This window comes from Pecten maximus, chromosome 16 (genome assembly GCF_902652985.1).
Source record: "Pecten maximus chromosome 16, xPecMax1.1, whole genome shotgun sequence".
Classification (NCBI taxonomy): Eukaryota; Metazoa; Mollusca; class Bivalvia; order Pectinida; family Pectinidae; genus Pecten; species Pecten maximus.
In genome coordinates, this window is record NC_047030.1 from 12,513,471 (window position 1) to 12,537,543 (window position 24,073).

Sequence of the window (24,073 nt, forward strand, 5' to 3'; positions counted from 1 at the left end):
CACAAAATACTCACTATCCCAACATGTGATGCCATGATTTAATCACAAAATACTCACTATTCCAACATGTGATGCCACTATCCAATCACAAAATACTCATGATCCCAACATGTGATGCCACTATCCAATCACAAAATACTCACTATTCCAACATGTGATGCCACTATCCAATCACAAAATACTCATGATCCCAACATGTGATGCCACTATCCAATCACAAAATACTCATGATCCCAACATGTGATGCCACTATCCAATCACAAAATACTCACTTTCCCAATGTGTGATGTCACTATCCCAACAGGTGATGCCACTATCCAACCACAAAATACTCACTATCCCAATATGTGATGCCACTATCCAATCACAAAATACTCACTATTCCAACATGTGATGCCACTATCCAACCACAAAATACTCACTATCCCAACATGTGATGCCACTATCCAACCACAAAATACTCACTATCCCAATGTGTGATGCCACTATCCAATCACAAAATACTCACTATCCCAACATGTGATGCCACTATCCAATCACAAAATACTCACTATCCCAAACATGTGATGCCACTATCCAATCACAAAATACTCACTATCCCAACATGTGATGCCACTATCAAATCACAAAATACTCACTATCCCAACATGTGATGCCACTATCAAATCACAAAATACTCACGATCTCAACATGTGATGCCACTATCCAATCACAAAATACTCACTATCCCAACATGTGATGCCACTATCCAATCATAAAATACTCACTATCCAAACATCTGATGCCACTATCCAATCACATGGTAATAAATATAATTTTATATAATGTGATGTCTTATACAGGAGCATAACTCACACCTTTAGAATAATAGACATTTTTGACTGAATGTACATGTATTTATTGCATACAGATTCAAAAAAGAAGAGAAAGAAGGTACAACTTCTGGCATATATTTAGGGAAACAGCCATTTTTGACTTCAGAACAAATCAAGAACAATTCAAATAAAAAAAAAATGTTATGTAAGGGCGAGTAAAGAGAGAGTTAGAATCACCTGTGTGATATGGGGCTATTCATCAGACATGCATGTGTACAGGTGTGGTATACATGGGCACACACAATGACTACAGGAACACCTTTACAAGACAAATCCAAAACGGATGCAAATGTTTAGCCTTAATGACTGGAGTTGTACAGAGAGATGCCACCTCTAGTCGGAGTATCGCCTCCGACACACTACAACAAGGCCCCTACAGCTGCACAGCCTGAAAAGCTACCTTAATTATACTGTACCTCGTCAATCAACACAAATTCTTATAATTAACTTCACATGAAACTCACTGACATTTGCTATATTCCATGTTTTTTCTTGTTACACAATCTTTAAATTCATGACAACCTTATTTTTCTTTCATTTACATCCAATTTTTTTCTTTTTAAATATGCATTGTAAACTGAAAATTTATTGTAAACACTTTTTTATCATTTTAAAATTATCTCCATTATGTAATCTCCTGATGTTGGGATTATTTCTATCACGGTGAACTACCACAGTATAAACACCATATCAATATTGATTTGAAGAACACCTTCATTAGCATATAGCTTGAAATGAGGGAAATTTTGGGGAAAAAATACTAACACTGAAAATGAGCTGAACATATCCCAGGCTTAGATAAAATGTATGATAATACCAAAAATATAAAACATTTTTCAAATGTTAAAGGTTACTTTTCCAAACGAAGACTGTCATCAACTTAATGAATGACTCTAAACGTTAAAAGAAAAATTTCACAAGGATAAAATAGCATGTCAGTCTGATATCAAGAATAACTAGTTGACAAAGGACATCTGCAGATAAAAAAAGTTCAGGAGTTTTATTCTTATATATAATAAGATTCATAAATGTTTTATTCTCATATACAATAAGATTCATAAATGTTTTATTCTCATAGAAGATAAGATTCATAAATGTTTTATTCTCATATACAATAAGATCCAAAAATGTTTTATTCTCATAGAAGATAAGATTCATAAATGTTTTATTCTCATATACAATAAGATCCAAAAATGTTTTATTCTCATAGAAGATAAGATTCATAAATGTTTTATTCTCATATACAATAAGATCCAAAAATGTTTTATTCTCATAGAAGATAAGATTCATAAATGTTTTATTCTCATATACAATAAGATCCAAAAATGTTTAATTCTCATATCTAATAAAATTCATAAATGTTTTATTCTCATATATAATAAGATTCATAAATGTTTTATTCTCATATACAATAAGATCCAAAAATGTTTTATTCTCATAGAAGATAAGATTCATAAATGTTTTATTCTCATAGAAGATAAGATTCATAAATGTTTTATTCTCATATACAATAAGATCCAAAAATGTTTTATTCTCATAGAAGATAAGATTCATAAATGTTTTATTCTCATATACAATAAGATCCAAAAATGTTTTATTCTCATATACAATAAGATTCATAAATGTTTTATTCTCATAGAAGATAAGATTCATAAATGTTTTATTCTCATATACAATAAGATCCAAAAATGTTTTATTCTCATATACAATAAGATCCAAAAATGTTTTATTCTCATAGAAGATAAGATTCATAAATGTTTTATTCTCATATATAATAAGATTCATAAATGTTTTATTCTCATAGAAGATAAGATTCCTAAATGTTTTATTCTCATATACAATAAGATTCATAAATGTTTTATTCTCATAGAAGATAAGATTCATAAATGTTTTATTCTCATATACAATAAGATCCAAAAATGTTTTATTCTCATAGAAGATAAGATTCATAAATGTTTTATTTTGATCATATATAATAAGATTCATAAATGTTTTATTCTCATATACAATAAGATTCATAAATGTTTTATTCTCATATACAATAAGATCCAAAAATGTTTTATTTTGATCATATATAATAAGATTTATAAATGTTTTATTCTCATATATAATAAGATTCATAAATGTTTAATTCTCATAGAAGATAAGATTCATAAATGTGAAGACTTACAATCATTTCACAGAGACTTGGAACAAATTGTAACTGTACGGTGAATTGTAGGATTGAAAGGAAACAAATTCCTGATTCATTTTACACTCTGAACTACATTTACAAGAATCGTTAACTTTCTGAAAATCTTGGAGTCTTAATTGATTTTGTAGCTATTATTCTCAATTAAGATATGACATGACATTGTGTCTATAGCTACTGCACTCAATCTTAATCAATCTTACTGGGAGTTATAATATCACATGTTCAAAGTACAATAATATCACATCACAGTAGTGTCGACAATCTAACAAGGATCTGAATCAATTATCAAAACACCAAAATTCAACATATTCCGTTACATAATCCTTCAAAAAAAAAAAGAGAATTTTTCTTACCCTGGTATCAAATAGTACTATTCCCTCCATAGCAGAGTTCAATACCATTCTGATATGATACTAACTTTACTCTGTGTAGTTTTATATCTTTATTTGTATCATACCATTTCAATTTCAATATCCCAATCTTTATTGATGAACAGTTATCTTTTATCTTTTTTTTACAATAAATCAATGGCATGATTGGTAAGAAGTTATAGTTAAGAGTAAAATGACATAGAACTCCCATTCTTCTCTTAGTGACAATGTTGACATCTGATAAACAACTGTCAGGAATCGGTTGCCTTTCTGATTAGATATTGATTACCATCAAGCATCAGGACAACACTAACATGTATACTGTATTTTATACAGTGTTCCTACAGATAGCCTGTGTGTATATGTATTTATGCACAATTCTTCACAAACACAAGCAAAATACTTCAACTTGTGTCAATCATGCAGGCAAAATCTGGATACTTATGTCAGATTCAGAACCTAATTTTTAGCAGATTAGAATTCATGTCAGAGTGACGCTTGTCTGGTAAGCATGTTAATGTAAAGCATGTAGATGATCATGAATAGTAACAAAAAATGTCGCTTTTCCAGAGACGACTACTGTGGTTATACATTTTTGCATGCAGTTTTCACAGAAGGGAATAAAGTCTAAAATGGAGTCAAAATATATATCAAAGAAACAATAAGTTATAGGTAGGAACGTTAACAATCACTGATCTTTATCTAAACAAGAGATGATTGATTCCCGGACCTAATGATACCCGAACATGGACGAAATATCAGGTTCATTGGATGGGCTGTGTATGTATGTAGCATTTTAAGTTTAAGAAAGACCATGTGTTTACAAGATATAGTTCAAACATTCAACAAAATGCGACATGATATTTTCGGATCCCATTTCTGCTATAGGTAAAAACACTTCAATTAGAAAAAAGACGAGAATAAACATTAATCAACTTGTTATATTTCCTAGATCTGTGATCTCTGGAAAAATGCCAATATGCATAGGTTTAGAAAAAAAACCAGTAAAACTGAACACTGAATGCTTGAGCCTTAGTTTGACAGGCCCTGAAAGTGAATATGCAAGAAGGGACAGAAGCTGAAGTTAATATGCTAGAAAGGGAAAAAAGAGTGTGTTTGGGGAAAATTAGATTGACATTTGGAAGAATCTGGGGCTGACTATCAGCCAATGAGAAAGAAGGACTACTCCCTGAACAATCTAAAATTGATTTAAACAATACAAGGAAGAACGCACAGATATTTTATATGATAGAGAAGGTTATCAAATTGATTTACCGCCTTTCCGGTAGGTAATCTTGTTCTCTGAAGTGTAGGACAATATCTGGTCGCCTCTCTTGGTGATAAAACCTGATCCCTGCCATTTTGACCCCTTACGACCTTTTCTCACTGGCACGACAACAATGTCCTCCTGCACCTTTTCCTGTTCAGCCTCTTGCTTCATATATTTGGATTCTCTTCCCTTCCTTTTCTTGGCTGGACTAGCCAAATCATTAGTTTCTTTGAGAATTACTCTAGGGTCCATGGTGACAGTTATTCTACAAGACAATGAGCAGGAAAATCAATAAAATATTAATGACATATTTCTGAAGCTCAAGGGATAGAGTAACCCTTAAATCATACATGGGTCAAAGGTCAGTCTGTGTCTGTCCATGTAGTACTGGAGAACAGCTAAATATCAACAGCAAATATCCTTGAACATAATTATACAAAAGTGTCTCAAATTTTCTTAATATGAATATCTAGAACAAAACCATTAAAGCATCTGTTTCAATCTCCACATAAAATCTACATTTTACCAGTATAACAATTCAAATATTAAAATTTTGTGCAGTGGTATTCAAATATATGGAGGGGAGGGGGGAAATCTACATTTTACCAGTATAACAATTCAAATATTAAAATTTTGTGCAGTGGTATTCAAATATATGGAGGGGAGGAGGGGGGGGGGGGGGGGGGGGGTTGAGAGATTTTTACAGTTATGAATTCTTTAGTATGGTTTCTCAACTACAAAAAAAAGAACAGCACTCCGACAACAATCGGTACAACATATTGTTAAATTACATGTATACTGACATTCAAAAGGTTTACACTTCCATCACAATGCTTTCAGTGTTTTACCTGCATATTCATATATCTTCTAAATTAAGTCACAGCAGTGTACTTACTTATTCCATGGGAGACAACTCCTGGTGAAGTAGGTTTATAAAACAGGATACCCTGGGAGTGTCATGGACACCGACAGTAATCTGTAAATGTTTCAGAAGCAACAAATCAATCAGTATTTAAAAATCACAATATCTTAATACATATTGTTTCAGAAGGAACGAATCAATCAGTATTTAACTCTTAAACATACAATATATATTGTATAATAATTCAGTGGCATCTTAATACATAACAAATTAAACTATCATTTTTTGTTTCAAGCTGGTATAAAACAATAATTTCAAGCATGCAACACAAACTGTTGTACTATAGCGATTTAATTAAATATAGCAATAAACATAAACCTCCATATTAATAAGCATTAAAATCAATAGTTTTATTTTTTTTTTACGTAAATTTAACCACTAATGTATATTTTACATATCAGTCGAGTCAAGTAGTCAGGTGACATACCATTCTGTCAATAATAAAATACTCTTCTCAGAAATCACCTCAGAATATTTGTCAAAGTATATCAAAATATGTTCAAATTCCTAACACTTACAATATACTGCTGCATGTTCAGTCCCCAGCCAAAAAATAATAATTTGTAGGTGGACAATACGTTATGATGTTTCAACACATTTATCTTATATTATAGAGTTGTTATGATGGTTGTCATAGTAACTATAACATGTTAATTCTTGGTGTGATTTACACAATATGATCACCAACACCTCTTAAACACCATGGAATAAAAAGTTACATTAGTAGGCTCAGAGACCCAAATGACTCGACAACATTATAGATATAGGTATCTTGTTATGAGGATGGGCTTTTAGTTCTAATTGACATTGATCAGCAAATTCCTAATTAGTTACATCACAAATCTGTGTGGTCAAAACATATCAAATAGACACAAGAGTGAAAACTAGTGCTAGGATAGAGTCCAAACCTAGTTCAAGGAAATCCAAAATCAATTCTAGTGAGTCCGAAATCAGTTTAAGGGAGTCAAAAGCAGTTCTACAGAGTCAAAAAACATATACTGAAGAGTCAAGTGATCATGAAATCCCTGGATACATCATGTTGGTACCAACACATCAAGCACTAGTAATGGTATATTATGGATTCGTGAACTTTGTTTCAAGAACAAGATAAACTTCTTGGATATACAATTAAGATATAAATAGAGATCTGTGTGAAACTTCAGAATATTTTCAGATCCCCAACAAGATTTCTTGTTATCTGCTTAAAGCTTTATGCCAAATATCAGATTGATCTCACTGCAGGTCTAAACATTTTGTAAACAATTAATCTGAATTCTCAGTATTGCGTTTAATCTTGTTGTTATTGTAATAGTGTTATAACCTCGATGAAATATACTTCACCTGCAGGTTGAGATAGAAAAACATATACATAACGAAACTATAATTTATGGGTAAAAACAAGCAAATACATTCTATAAATAGACTGAGTGACATGAACATGGATAACAATGATTTATGACACCTCTTTGTTGGCCTGCTATGCTTGTAAACAACACTGACAACATATCTTTTTTGGTAATTTTCCATATGAAAATTTAGCATTGTTCTACGTATACACTTCCACATTTGAGAAAATATCATTGATTTACATATATAAATACGTTAATTTTCCAAGAATAATATATTACATATTATACAAATACATACGGTCTAATGATCTTTTCACGGATACAGTGTCGACGATGTTGATCATATATAATGGAATTCGATTTTTGGAAGATACTGTACCGGTGTCAAATGTCAACTAAACGACTGAAGAAAATGTCGACGCGACATACAGCCGTCGACATAATTACATTCGTAAATCAGCAGTACAAAGCTTGGATTCAAACCAAAATACAAACATAAAAGCCCGAATATGTCTCTTCGTAAACAACTGAAAATAATCGATATTTAAAAGCGGATAAAACACGTGGTTTCTTGACACTTGACATGCAAAACAGCTGACGAAAACGGGCAGATTTACAACATAAACATGCTTTTGTTGACGCTTGACTTGCTACATATCTGCTCTGTAATGTGGTTGATTGTTATTCACAATATACCAGCTTTTCAATCATGCCAAATTTACATTTTGACGACGATTAGGAACAGGGCTTGCTAGATCTTCAGGAACAAAGACGTATTGGATTCAAGCTGTCCGCCATATTCCATAATCCTGTGCCAACTATCCTTTGACCGCGAGGTCACTGGCCAATCAGAGTAACCATCTCCGGGGTCACAAGGGGGATAACTCAAAAAAAAAAGTTGGTGTCAAGTGAGGGTGTGCCCGTGTAATGACACCTGCACGTATTATTTCATTCGAATAAATAATGTCTGTGTGATTTACATAGTAATTGTATATTTATCTGTCGCAAAACGTAAGCGGCGATTTTAAATTGTTTCAACAATTAAATATTTCTTTTAACGAATTTCGTATGGCACACGGGCCATACAGAAGGATTATACCTGTGTATATGACATGCACTCACAAAAAAGGAGAAGAGTAGAATATTTTTGCCATCATTTTTGCAGCACCTTTACATTCTATAAAGTATATATAATATAATAATAATATATTGTAAATGTATTATCATTTTATTATGTAATGTTAAGAGCATTAGAGTAATTTTAGATTTTAGATTGTGCGCTAGATCTATATAAATATTGTATACTGTACTATTAATCATTATCATTATTATTATCATAACACAAATGACGAAGGAAGACATTTTTATGACTCCTGCTTTGACCGGGCCTCGAGCTCGCCATCTACTCCGGCACCTAATAGATATCTGGTAATATAATATATATATAATATAATTCTATGTTCCCGGCGAGAAATACCTGTAGTCCGAATTAATATTTTCTTAAAATATCGTCTCTCATATCAGATATAAGTTTTACTGTAAATAAACATTCATGAAATTTAAAATATGTTTTGATGGATCAATTTAAACAGCGACTTTAAGATATTGATCATATTAAACGCTAGTTGAAACTTCAGAGACGTAAGTTACAAGGATTTAGATTAATAATTAATTTTTAAATCTGCCGTATTTCGTTTTATATGTGTTTGTTTTTCGTTTGTTTGGTTTTCTGTTTGGGAGTGGGAGTTGGGAGGGGGTGGGGGAGGGGGTGGATTAATGTATGACTTTTTATTATTGACAGGTTTAGCGTCCACTATCACAGCCTTTCAGTGGACAAGTGTACTGTATGACCTAAGTAAGGTGTTACAATAGACCATGATGTTCTGTCACACTGGTTTTTTAATCAATATTTTTGAAGCGGAATTATATAGTAACAGTAACACTTATATATGATATGAGAGACGATATATTTAGAAATATCAAAATTGCCTTCTGGAAAAAGTCCAAATACAACAAATATTAAAATGATAGTAAGAGTTTCAGCAATAGAAATTGTGCATGTTTCTGATGTCCAAACAAAGGAATGTCCCTTTAAAAGACATTATTGGATTTTTAATTCAACTAAAATTGTTATTATACAGAGTCATAAGGTAACCAATTATTTTTGCAAATTTATTGTTGAAGCAATTAAACATGTTGCTGCCATGGGAAATTTGTAACATTTTGTGTGTGTGTTTTTAATGAGCTGAAAAGCTCAAGGCTAAATATTAAAAGAACTCTTAACGTAAATATGAAAAGTTAGACCGTGACTTGGTCAATGCCTGTATATACATATTTTAGTTCCATGAAATCGTTGGTTGATTCATAAAAGAAAACATGATTCCATTTAGAAGTAAAATACAAAGGCAGCTGTCCATGCTCCTTCGGTTTCCATACATATCATAAATAATGGAAAGGTATAACATTTCTATCAAATGTAGTTGATAGCATTTATTTAGAGTTAATTAATTCAAACTGACCATCCTTACAGTTATTAGTACTTAGATAATATCCTTGTGTTTTGTTTTATTTGAAATATAATGTAAAGTGTTAATTTTTTTGATTTATTTAGTAGGTATGCTAATTAGGTATCGAGGTTTAAAATAGCAATTATAATAGGCGTCGATTATTACCTCTTTTTTGTTTGTCTTTGTTCTCATTTCTTTCGTATTGTTTTGCTCCAGTGTGGTGACATTTTAGTACAAATTGTTTGTATTTTTATGACATGACGTATTTATTTATTTATCTTATTTTATTTGGAGGAGGTGAACGGAGTTGTGAGATATGTTTTTTTTAAAGAACTTTTGATATGTCTAATTAACATAGCATACCTGTATGTCATATACACATACATATGTCTTCCAGGTATATTCCTGGTGATTCGTCGTCGCTTTGGACGATATAACATTTCATTTTGAAATAAAATTGTGAGTCGTAATTCTGTTGTCAACGTCCTATTGTGCACCACTGCCATTTAGTTCACGCTTTCAAAATCATACAGTCGTCAATAAGATAAAAAGTAATATTTTACATGGAATGCTTTATAAGGTGCTTAGTAAGTTTGTTTGTAAAGAGCCACCATGTGTAATATTGTAGTCTCTACAAGACGTCAAAGAGAACACATGTTTTGCGCACGTCATATAAACTCTTATATCAGGCGCGTAGCTGAAAATATGAATGCTGTCCCTAGGTGATGATTCTAGTCAAACCCACTAATTGATATAACTAGTCATTACGTGGTAGGGAACGCAATCAATCGGTCGGTTAAAGTGGGACAAAGAAAAATCCGAAGCCCTGTTTCGTTTCTTTGTCCTCCTTATATATTGTTTTGTTGAATGTTGTAAATATGTTTCTCTATACATTGAACTTTTGTAAAGAGATTGAATAAAGAAAGTTGAAAGTTGGAAGAAATTTCAGCTCGCCCCGCAGGAACCACCAGCTCCCTGGTGGTTGTCAGAATGGCAAAATGCTTACGCTAACATTTTAGAGCATTCAGGACATAAAAGATCAATGCCAAATTTATGCATCTTATATACAAATGCAAGATATATGTATATATGAGAGGTTGAAGCAAATTCTAAATAGCACACAAAACCAACCAACGGTTTTCACAAAATTTGGGAAAAATGAAAATAAATCCAAATAATTTCAAAATTAGTTGTCAAACAAAAAAGATACCAGATATATATACTTATATAGACTTAAAAGTTTTTCGATAAGTTTAAAATGAGCTTTGATACAAAAATGTTAAGTCCTAAACATATGAAACTTAAATTAAAAGAAAAAAAATAGAATAATTCAATAATATGTTTTTGTAACTTTACTCTACTAAATGATTATTAACTTGATTCCGGTTTGGCGTCCTCCACCTCTCTTGTCTTGATCAATCAGTCTATTTGGTATTGTACCTTCAAAATAGAACAACTTATTTTTCTAAATTCTCCTAATTTTCTTCTGTTTATCTCTCCTACCATTCCCTTTTACAATACATATTTATTTTATACAATTCAGATTATCTTTTTTATACTAAACAGATTATATTTTTAAATATGTCTCAAGTACACGTATTTGCTTTTTTTGCAGTTAGACGTACATGTAAAACCATTTCAGGTAAAAGTAGATTTCAATTGATTCCACGAGGAAAATGGGTATCTGAAAGCTCTTTACACATGTTAGACAATCTAACAGCTATATTCAGATACGTGCTGAATGTAAACTATATAGCATTGTTAGAATTCCTATCCCTTAAAATATAAGATATGTTATCACGATAATATGCCGAAATACAATACAACATAACATTATAATTTAGCTCATTCAATTATAACAATTATACACAACGAGAAAAACTCTTTTTTTCAAATATGTGTGTTTTTCGGCACAAATTGCATGAAACTTGCAGAAAAAACAATCTGATACTTTCTCAATTAAGAAAAGTAAAATAAGCGCCTATATCATCTATTGTTAAACGTACATGTCGTGAATGAGCGAATAGTGAAAATTGGAGATAATATCTCATTTACATATTTGAATTGCTCATTTAAATTTGATTTAAAATTTGGGCATAGCAACATTTAAATTTTTTCTGGGGTCTGATCTAGCCCACCATCCTCCCTTTGGTGCCATTCCTATAAAGGACTACTTACAACCGGAAACCAGGGTGAAGTCTGATTTACATATTTGTTACTGTAAATCTTAAAATGAATTATAAAACATTAACCAAAAGAACAGGTCCGGAGTTATATATGCGCATAGAGTACAAAATTCACTATTGGAATTTTCCTCACTTCATGACAGTTGGTAAGATGCAGAAATGAATCAATACTTTTAAGGAAATCGTTTGCTTTCAAATGTTAGGTGAACGTTACTATACGTATGCTTAGGAATGTTATTGAATATAATGCAACACAGCTTTCTGAACGCAGATAGACGTAGAATTTTCTAATTTTCAAATGTACAGATTTTGATATTTTATATGTACCCTTTCTCTGATCTTCGATGAAATTAGTAAATTAATGTATTTTTAAATCATTAGGTTTGCACACCAACGCTGTCACGAATGTTTTGCCTTATATATCAAGGCTGCTAAATAGTGGGATTAACGTCTCCAAACGAGACCAAGTGTGGTTTTCCTGGCTTGCCTGGGTTGTCACATGAACACAGTTCCCTGGTAGTTAAGCTTCTGAACTCTGACCCCTATCTGAGAGAGTGTCCTAGGCTCGGCTTTAACCGGAACAAGGACATTAATCCTCATCAATCGACCCCTATCTGAGTATAATGATAATCGTTATAATTCCAACTTTTAACTTAACTCTAGAACACATGTCGTGCTATGTTATGACCACCGATACAGTTGAAAGATTCATTTATATTAAATTCATTTCGATTTTACTGGAACTTTTATAACTACAACTGTGCTTTTATATATAAATGAATTATACTTACACATACCGTCATGAAAACATCGCCCATTGTCGCAATGATCATCCCAAAACGTCGTGTTACGGTAACGCGACATAAATACAAGGTTGATCTCAGGTATTTGGTCTTCATTTCTTTCTTTTACAGCCCTCCCCACAGGAAAGGTATTGTTTGCCCAATGGGCTATGGTTATGTACGTATGGTTATTGAACACATATTCGGATATTATGTAAACGTGTTCCAAGCGTGCAAAATAAGGTAAAGTCAACACAAATTATCATTCTAAATGCTATACAAAGCTCTTCGTTTCAAGAAAACAGGATAACGTAACTATTCGGACATCGTTAAATGACGGACTTTTTGTCCAAACACTTAACTGTATATCATAATACGGTACTCATTCACCCCTCATTTCATTTCTCTGCATACACGTAAAAAAAATAACTTGTCTACGCGCATACGCGCATGTATGTATACTGTTGTTTGACGTCACAATCACCATTCATTGTGAAAATTAAGTGTCTCCTGGTCCAGGGGGAACCAAGGGGTGTGTGTGTGTGTGTGTGTGTGTGTGTGTGTGTGTGTGTGTGTGTGTGTGTGTGTGTGGGGGGGGGGGGGGGGGGGGGGGGGGGGGGGGGGTCCTGGGGGTCAGGACCGCCCCCTTTTCGGATGAGGAAAATTTTTGTATAGCCTTAAAAAAACTGGACCCCCCCCCCCCCCCCCCTTTTTTTTTTTCAAATTCCTGGAACCGCGCCTGTAGTCCCAGTTCCGCTGACGTTCATTAATTGAAAGAAATTCTTGAACTTAAAGAATCGAAAAGAAAACACCATTGGGGAAGGCTTTCCCTCAGTTAAGGAACGTTGATGAAACTACATCCTGCCCTACCACGGTCGGCTTCCTCCGGCTGTTCCGAGGTTTCCCTGATCCTTACCCGACCATGTGGGCTTCCTCCGGATGTTCCAAGGTTTCCCTGATTCTTGCCCGACCATGTGGGCTTCCTCCGGCTGTTCCGAGGTTTCCCTGATCCTTACCCGACCATGTGGGCTTCCTCCGGATGTTCCGAGGTTTCCCTGATCCTTACCCGATCATGTGGGCTTCCTCCGGATGTTCCGAGGTTTCCCTGATCCTTACCCGATCATGTGGGCTTCCTCCGGATGTTCCGAGGTTTCCCTGATCCTTACCCGATCATGTGGGCTTCCTCTGGATGTTCCGAGGTTTCCCTGATCCGTACCCGACCATGTGGGCTTCCTCCGGATGTTCCGAGGTTTCCCTGATCCTTACCCGATCATGTGGGCTTCCTCCGGATGTTCCGAGGTTTCCCTGATCCTTACCCGATCATGTGGGCTTCCTCCGGATGTTCCGAGGTTTCCCTGATCCTTACCCGATCATGTGGGCTTCCTCCGGATGTTCCGAGGTTTCCCTGATCCTTACCCGATCATGTGGGCTTCCTCCGGATGTTCCGAGGTTTCCCTGATCCTTACCCGATCATGTGGGCTTCCTCCGGATGTTCCGAGGTTTCCCTGATCCTTACCCGATCATGTGGGCTTCCTCCGGATGTTCCGAGGTTTCCCTGATTCTTGCCCGACCATGTGGGCCTCTTCCGAATGTTCCGAGGTTTTCCTGGTTCTGGCCGTCCACGTGGGCCTCATTTGGATATTCTGAGATTTCCATGATCCTGCGCGACCACGTGAGCTTCCTTCGTATGTTCCGAGGTTTCCTTCAACAGCAGACCGACCGGTATACATTGTTGAAGAATCGTCTTTCCCATCCGTCCATCCGGACGAACAAGATTTATTAGTATAAGTTGATACAATGTATTGTAAAATTAGCAAAGCCTGAATTATTCTATACATTAATGGTATAATCTCGACAATAAGAAATACTTATCTACATGGTTGTGATACAATTATAGTCTTTTGAAGAGGTATATACATGAATTCATTAACAAAGATTAATATTTTTGCGAGTTAATAAAACGACGTATTAACCTAAATCAAAAGGCTAAAATAGTATAATTTTAAAATGATATTTGAATAATTATGCTTCCTTTCACCTGCAAGTAGCACGGGCATCCATTGATATCGCCTGTAATGTAACACTTAACCGGAAGTTGAGGGTGACTTGGATGAAATCTAAATGTTATTTTCAAGGAAAGGCATTTCTCAACAGTCGCTATCACTGCCGGTGACGTCACGGTTAATGAGTACTTTTCCACAGATCAAAGGCACCTATCGCTTTTCCGTTCAAATTAGGCATGTGATATGTCAATTGAAACAAACGTAATTCGAGTGTCCAACTTATATCTGAAATATGTACTTTATATACAAAATAGAAAATAAAGTGGCACGTGGTCTGTGTATTCAATATCTAAAAATAATTAGATAATGCTATCTTTTTGTAAGACTTCGACAAAATGACGTGAAATCCTAAAGTCAAGATGTGTTTTAGATATTATAAATATGTGTAATTATATAATCTAATGAAAACTCGTACGGTTTCTTTTAAGTTAGCGAAGCTAAAAACTGTTTTTATAATATCAGGCTCGGGCTCATGAATTAGGATTAGGAATCCGTATGCGGTATCAAGCGGTGCTTGTTTTAGTTTGATTTAATCCGAAGTCAATTGACAATCATCAAACTTGAATACCAGTCATCTCTGCTAGCCAAGAGTTATGATCCATCCAGTATGTCGTTATATAAAAACAAGAAGTAATGCTCCATCATAACACTGATATGTTACATTAAAACATTGACGAGTCCGAGAAAGACGAAACTGTTGTATGATGCAGTTTAATTCATTTTAGATTTTACTGTATCTAACTCTCTGCTTAGAACGGCGTTACCCCTATTTCCGTTTCCGTTGGACTACAATATAGGGTCACCTATTTCCGTTTCCGTTGGACTACAATATAGGGACCCTATATTGTAGTCCAACGGAAACGGAAATAGGGATCAGGGAACCAGACTAGGTGTTCATATGTTTGTAGTCACATGGACAACATAAACAAGCTTATGTTGTGGTTTTACGTCTTACCGGAAGTGACGTAATATCAAACCCTTCAGTTCTCTGCTATGCACTCTACCAGCGAGGACACGTGACGTTTGTGTTAATCAACCAAGATTAATTGAAGATTTCGTAATTATATGGCTTCATTAAAAGTAATTTAAAAGTGCTGCCCACTTATCCGTGTCTTTTGTATAATTCTTTGAGTGCAGGTGGTAGACACTGCGGGTAGATTTTTCAGTCACCGAGATTTATAAAAACCTGCTTGTCAAACTTTAATTCATATAGAATAATAAATAGTGTAAGATAATGGGATAGAGTGGTTGCCATGCATTGTTTAAATTCCTATGAATAATGACAGATTATACACATGTGATATATATATTTTTAATTTTCCATTAGGTAACAGTTATGGAAATGGTTAGATAATGGTAATGATAACCTCACCTCCTACATTTGAACATTTCATTAGGCCATTATGACATTAACACTGAATAAAAACGACAACAGCGACATTATAACGAAACCATTATTTACACTCAATATAAAAAATACCAACAAACATATGGATTTGCATGGATACTATTGTAAAATGTACAAGGAGAATGAGACCATGAGCTCTGGTAGAGTAAGCGTCTTCTGCTTCACACAGGTCAAATCCGAATTACGTCACACTCTCAAAATTAAAACTAGGGTGGTGACAACGGAACCACTAGGCGTATCAACAAACACCAATCATGTCTGACCCCATGTGTACACTGTATAAGGAAAGGGAATATTTCTGTCCCATTGTCTACATCAATCTGTATACTACATCATACAAACTTCTCTTCTTTTCGTGACTTCTGCATGATATTAAAGGCCAAAAATGTTCTAATCCAGATCTTGTAAAACGGTATCGACAATGCATGTGAAACAGTATATTATAGATTTGAATTTGATTGCTAACAGATACATCTAGTACATAATAATTGATTAATGAACCTCTGGTTCGTCCTTCTCAGGATACTCAATGGTGCTTGGAACCAGACGTGCTGCAATCCAACGCAGGCTCTAGCATCAACTCTGTCAAACAACAAACGAGACGAACATGTTTAAAATGACGATTTTATTAGTAACAATTACAGACATCAAAGTAACAGAATAACTTTAGACGTTGATGTACCGATACAGACATCAAAGTAACATAATAACTTTAGACGTTGATGTACCGGGTACAGACATCAAAGTAACAACTTTAGACGTTGATGTACCGGGTACAGACACCAAAGTAATAACTTTAGACGTTGATGTACCGGGTACAGACATCAAAGTAATAACTTTAGACGTTGATGTACCGGGTACAGACATCAAAGTAATAACTGTGGACGTTGATGTACCGGGTACAGACATCAAAGTAATAACTTTAGACGTTGATGTACCGGGTACAGACATCAAAGTAATAACTTTAGACGTTGATGTACCGGGTACAGACACCAAAGTAATAACTTTAGACGTTGATGTACCGGGTACAGACATCAAAGTAATAACTTTAGACGTTGATGTACCGGGTACAGACATCAAAGTAATAACTTTAGACGTTGACGTACCGGGTACAGACATCAAAGTAATAACTTTAGACGTTGACGTACCGGGTACAGACATCAAAGTAATAACTTTAGACGTTGACGTACCGGGTACAGACATCAAAGTAATAACTTTAGACGTTGATGTACCGGGTACAGACATCAAAGTAATAACTTTAGACGTTGATGTACCGGGTACAGGCATCAAAGTTATAACTTTAGACGTTGATGTACCGGGTACAGACATCAAAGTAATAACTTTAGACGTTGATCTACCGGGTACAGACATCAAATTGATAACTTTAGACGTTGATGTACTAGGTACAGACATCAAAGTAATAACTGTGGACGTTGATGTACCGGGTACAGACATCAAAGTAATAACTGTGGACGTTGATGTACCGGGTACAGACATCACAGTAATAACTTTAGACGTTGATGTACCGGGTATAGACATTAAAGTAATAACTTTAGACGTTGATGTACCGGGTACAGACATAAGAGTATAACTTTAGACGTTGATGTACCGGGTACAGACATCAAAGTAACAGTAGAACTTTAGACGTTGGTGTACCGGGTACAGACATCAAAGTAATAACTTTAGACGTTGATGTACCGGGTACAGACATCAAAGTATCAGTATAGCTTTAGACGTTGACGTACCGGGTACAGACATCAAAGTATCAGTATAGCTTTAGACGTTGATGTACCGGGTACAGACATCAAAGTATCAGTATAGCTTTAGACGTTGATGTACCGGGTACAGACATCAAAGTAACAGTAGAACTTTAGACGTTGGTGTACCGGGTACAGACATCAAAGTAATAACTTTAGACGTTGATGTACCGGGTACAGACATCAAAGTATCAGTATAGCTTTAGACGTTGACGTACCGGGTACAGACATCAAAGTAATAACTTTAGACGTTGATGTACCGGGTACAGACATCAAAGTAATAACTTTAGACGTTGATGTACCGGGTATAGACATCAAAGTAATAACTTTAGACGTTGATGTACCGGGTACAGACATCAAAGTAATAACTTTAGACGTTGATGTACCGGGTACAGACATCAAAGTAATAACTGTAGACGTTGATGTACCGGGTACAGACATCAAAGTTATAACTTTAGACGTTGATGTACCGGGTACAGACATCAAAGTAATAACTTTAGACGTTGATGTACCGGGTACAGACATCAAAGTAATAACTTTAGACGTTGATGTACCGGGTACAGACATCAAAGTTATAACTTTAGACGTTGATGTACCGGGTACAGACATCAAAGTTATAACTTTAGACGTTGATATACCGGGTACAGACATCAAAGTTATAACTTTAGACGTTGATGTACCGGGTACAGACATCAAAGTAACAGTAGAACTTTAGACGTTGATATACCGGGTACAGACATCAAAGTAACAACTTTAGACGTTGATGTACCGGGTACAGACATCAAAGTAACATTATAACTTTAGACGTTGATGTACCGGGTACAGACATCAAAGTAATAACTTTAGACGTTGATGTACCGGGTACAGACATCAAAGTAATAACTTTAGACGTTGATGTACCGGGTACAGACATCAAAGTTATAACTTTAGACGTTGATGTACCGGGTACAGACATCAAAGTAATAACTTTAGACGTTGATGTACCGGGTACAGACATCAAAGTTATAACTTTAGACGTTGATGTACCGGGTACAGACATCAAAGTTATAACTTTAGACGTTGATGTACCGGGTACAGACATCAAAGTAATAACTTTAGACGTTGATGTACCGGGTACAGACATCAAAGTTATAACTTTAGACGTTGATGTACCGGTACAGACATCAAAGTAATAACTTTAGACGTTGATGTACCGGGTACATACATCAAAGTAATAACTTTAGACGTTGATGTACCAGGTACAGACATCAAAGTTATAACTTTAGACGTTGATGTACCGGATACAGGCATCAGAGTAATAACTTTAGACGTTGATGTACCGGGTACAGACATCAAAGTTATAACTTTTAACGTTGATGTACCGGGTACAGACATCAGAGTAATAACTTTAGACGTTGATGTACCGGGTACAGACATCAAAGTAACAACTTTAGACGTTGATGTACCGGGTACAGACATCAAAGTTATAACTTTTAACGTTGATGTACCGGGTACAGACATCAGAGTAATAACTTTTAACGTTGATGTACCGGGTACAGGCATCAGAGTAATAACTTTAGACGTTGATGTACCGGGTACAGACATCAAAGTAACATTATAACTTTAGACGATGAATATTTCCTGACAATGGGGATATTTAGATTCACTGAATTAACATCTACTTTTTATTGTCGGTCAACAGTAATGAAGATATGTCACACTTGTATCGGACACAGGGATCTGACACAAATTCCCAGCCCACTGGCCATTTATAATATGTAGGATATATACCGTGCAATAGGACTTTGTGCCAAGTCCCTGTGGACATAGTGAACGTTCGACACTCTAATGTAGGTATTGTATATATATACTAAACATACATTTTCTTAAAATCTACATAAGTCATACATATAGGCCATAATTAAATATCTAGGTAAAAATACTTCTGAAGTGAGATTAAAAAAATAATGATAATAATAATGACGTCGTCTTTTAAACCCCAACCTTTAAATTTTGGCTGTCGCTCAAAACTCACTATTTAGAATTAACACGCAGATGATTTTGTAGATTGCTGGTATTCAAAAGTAGAACTGCACGTTTATAAATATCCTTCCCAGAGAAACTCAAACTGTGAACGAAACTTTTTCCTGCAAATTGATTTAAACACCTTCGGCTCCCTGATAACTTATACAATTTTTGCATCCTGAAATATACGGCAAATGTCAGTGGTATATTGTGTAAAGCTACGTAAATATCCGGACTGGGATGGATTAAACGCAAGAATTTATAGATATAACCGTGAATTAACAAACTATACACAAAACGGGAAATCTGGACACACGATTTTTTTACTGGTCTTATATAAGTACAGCAATGTAAAAAAAAAAATGATAAAAATAAAATAAAAACGATTAATAATGAAGAAAGCAATGAAAATTGAAATAAATATTAACATTTCTGTACAACGAAAAGCAATCCATCCACGAGGAACGAATATCTATTAGAGTTAATTCCCTTCGTTTCACTCTATCATTCCCCAAAGTGGGCAGCCGATGGTGGCCGAAAATAAATCAGGAACACTTGGTTTGATATATTCCGGCTTTACATAAAATCAGATTTGGCGGGAAAGAACTACACGTTTTAATGTGTTTTTTGTTTGTTTGTTTATTTTTACTCAATCAATAATAATACAATGATTTTTAATCTGTTTGTTTTTGATGATGCATTGATATAAACTATAAACATTAACTATTCTCTCATTCTTTTATTTATAATCGACTTCACATTTGTCTCTTCCGTGATGACTCGTTGACATATTTTTCTTTTTCTTCCCTGATATCAATTTATTTATCTACTATTTGCTGTAGCATTTCTAAGTTTTCAAAAACACATTCGTGATAATCATATCATTATTCCTATTAAAGTGGGTTGGGCGTATTTACATGATGTTTATGTAAACCATTGATGAACAGTATAAAATCATTAGGTAAAAAAACTCTATGTAACTATAATCTGTACCTTACGAGCTAACTGAAATTATCACAACCACACATCCAAAAGGTTGGACCCACGTGACTTTTAAGTATCCTAAACACCAAGAATAGAATGAAATGTCGGCACCCGCTTCGGGTATATTTATTTTTATTATCACTTTCTTTTGCAGCAATATATTGCTAAGCACCCACCAAATTACTCACCGAATCAAAGTAACCGCCAAACCAAAGTACCCACCAAAATACTCCCGAACCAATGTAACCGCCAAACCAAAGTACCCACCAAAGTTGTATCTTCTAATCAATATTGATGACGTACATCGTACTGATGACGTCTCTTGGTGATAATCATCTAACCCATTTTGTTTGATACTTCGGTGGCTGTCGCCCGTCAAATCAGTTGGTTGGAATGTACAACATTGGTTGGTACTTTGCCACAAATCTTTCTTTTTTATAGATATGCTGCTGTAGAAGAATGTTATAATATAAAACCCATTGTAAAACCCGAAGCGGCTGCTGATAATTCATTTTTTGAGCTGTATTAAAATGTCACTTGCGTCCCCACACTGAAATCTATGTAGGTAATTAATAAAAACATAAGGACATAGCCAAACTCCATTAAGCCGCGCCCATCATATCGGGCTAACACACGGACATAGCCAAACTCCATCAAACCACGCCCATCATAACTCCATTAAGCCACGCCCATCATAACTCCATCAAACCACGCCCATCATGATTCCATCAAACCACGCCCATCATGATTCCATCAAACCACGCCCATCATAACTCCATCAAACACCGCCCATCATAACTCCATCAAACCACGCCCATCATAACTTCATCAAACCACGCCCATCATGATTCCATCAAACCACGCCCATCATAACTCCATCAAACACCGCCCATCATAACTCCATCAAACCACGCCCATCATAACTCCATTAAACCATGCCCATCATGTCGGACTAGCACACGGACATAACCAAAATCTATTAAGCCACGCTCATCATAAGTAATATTATATTTAATAATGAGTTTGTTTCCTCGTTCATTGGACCATGGAACCAAGACGGCTGGATTAACGAATACACAGGAATTTGATAAACACATCATAACGTCTAATTATATAAAGATTTGAAAACATTAAGTACAAACTTACCAAAATGATATCAACAATGAAGAAAAAAAAATCACACAATATCTGGGTTGTGCATTTGGTCCATCAAGGACAACTTTCACATACACAATCGTGGACCTGTATCAATGTCCTCACATATACATGTACCCAATAACGGTAAATAAAACTGTATTATCGTTTACATGTATATTACAAGATCTGGTCGTCTAAAGTAGGATTTGTAGCGCACATAGACGTCCTCCATGATATATATGCGACACCTCTAACTTAGAATGATGACGAAATATAATGCGATCATTAGTCACCAACAACGTCACTTCCGTTTTCAAGTCGGTGGCTGATCCGTTTCTCCAAAATAACGTGACGTCATTTGACGTGTAAACATTGCAGAAAATGTTTTCGAACAGTTCATATAACGTATATCTCGCACATTCAGCACATTCGAAGAAATTATAGAGAGAAGAAAATTGTTTTCCACTCAAATCGCCCACCTGATGTACAATGTAGTTTTATTTGGTGAATGGATTATCTCCCTTTAATAATAGGTAGCGAGGAATCATCTCGGTCGTACGGATACGTCTGTGAGTGATAGGCACCGTTCACAATGCGTCAGTGACTGACAATACACCAATCTGCACTCATCTCTCAAAGCGTGCCAATGATTGGCTGACTACCGATTGAGTTCAACCAATCACCAAATGGAACACTTATGTGTCGGGTTCATTCTGCTTCCTAGTTTGCATTTGTAAGCCTCCGAGAAGTCCTTAGAATTGGACAATGGGCCTAGTACTCTGAAACGATAATTATGTTGTTAGAATGAAGTGATAAACGTTTTTAGAGAAATATCTTTGCTCGAAACCCTATTAATGCATGCTGACATATAACTTGTCTGGTAATATCCTGCAGCAATATTCGTTTTGTTCAGAAGCAGAACCTTTATTTAAATTAATACTACTGCAGTATGGTTAACAATGACATATCATCATGAAACATCCATCGTTTGATACAAAGACATTTTATGTAGACAAAGAACATTTCAGGTAACGGTACAGACGTGATTACCACTTACTTTATTACATACCTATAGCGTAATGCAGTGAAGTTTTGTAGACAATGACATATTGTTAGCCTTACGCCATGGAAATAACACCAAACAGAGCAATATATACTAGGTCAAAATAGCCAAGGCGAAGACATGACTATCATCAATATCAACTATTTTTGATTAATTCATTTCAATCGAAGTTCATTTTCTATGATGTTATGTTATGTTATGTAATGTTATGTATGTGAAACTCGTAGAAACATTTCTAGAATGTGTAGTACAATGTATATGTTATTGGTAGATTTGCGGTCCACGAGAAGAAGCTGAATAGTTGTTTGAACCAAGCTTCAATTAAACATACCTATATCACTATATCCTAAGCTAGCGTATATCATGTAATTACTCTCTATATCAAACTGTCTATGTCAGTTTACACAGGACGTTAACAGACGTGTATAATTAATCCATTTTCTAGACTTTATAGTGAATACCTGATAGATCCAGGGCTGTGGACAGAGGTTCGAATCTCGTGTAGTGCTTCTTCGTTCCGCATGCTGCCACACCATATCTATTGAATACGTGCACATAGATTTTAATGAAATAGTTAAATAGCAAGAAGAATAAGAAAGAAAAAAATCTGAAATTATATCACATACAAGAAATACTATTAACGGGTAATGCGATTTGTTCTCTTTTTGAGGTCTTGAGTTGAGAGATGTTCTAGCAACGTTTTCTTTATCTTTTTACAAAGTAGAATAAACATATAAATATAAAATAAAACTCAAGTTTAAAGAGGCTTACCCGCAGACGGACCGGTAAACGGCACATCTCCGATCACTAAATAAACTTCAGTACACGTTTCTATGTGACAAAATTAGAGGCTTTCCGACTTTATTTCTTGAAAACAATTACAGAATATGTATTTAAAAGACGTTTTAAAACTCAACCTGAGAGGGAATATGGAATATAACGGCAAATCTTCTTTGTAAATCGCCGCTGCCTTTGAAGTTATCACTGTGCGGCACTGTGCTAGTGCTTGTTTCTTTGATGTGTCAATCAAATTAGACTCCACTTTATAGCGGGGACTTATTGCGGGTTGCGATTAAATAAATAATATTTAAAAAATGAGGTTTTAATATCACTTTTCAGCGTTTTATAAGGAAAATAAAATGAAAAACTCAACAATTGATCTCTCTGCGGGCAAGCCTCTTTAATAGTTTTATTAATTCGT

General features: G+C 34.9%; 2 protein-coding genes across 2 annotated transcripts in view; both read right to left on the reverse strand.

Annotated features, from left to right (window-relative positions):
- Window positions 1-7,811, reverse strand: part of LOC117345325 (arginine-glutamic acid dipeptide repeats protein-like) — a 173,819-nt gene extending 166,008 nt beyond the window's left edge. The window contains 3 exon segments of the mRNA XM_033908393.1: window positions 4,716-4,975; window positions 5,606-5,686; window positions 7,704-7,811. Of these exon segments, the coding sequence (XP_033764284.1) occupies window positions 4,716-4,962 (247 nt within the window). The 5' untranslated portion in view covers window positions 4,963-4,975; window positions 5,606-5,686; window positions 7,704-7,811.
- Window positions 7,812-19,155: 11,344 nt separating this feature from the next.
- LOC117345076 (neprilysin-1-like) overlaps window positions 19,156-24,073 on the reverse strand; it is a 43,420-nt gene continuing 38,502 nt past the window's right edge. Inside the window, exons 20-21 of the mRNA XM_033908018.1 lie at window positions 23,334-23,410; window positions 19,156-22,588 (exon numbers count right to left, since the gene is read on the reverse strand). Of these exons, the coding sequence (XP_033763909.1) occupies window positions 22,489-22,588; window positions 23,334-23,410 (177 nt within the window). The 3' untranslated portion in view covers window positions 19,156-22,488. The remainder of the gene's footprint in view (window positions 22,589-23,333; window positions 23,411-24,073) is intronic.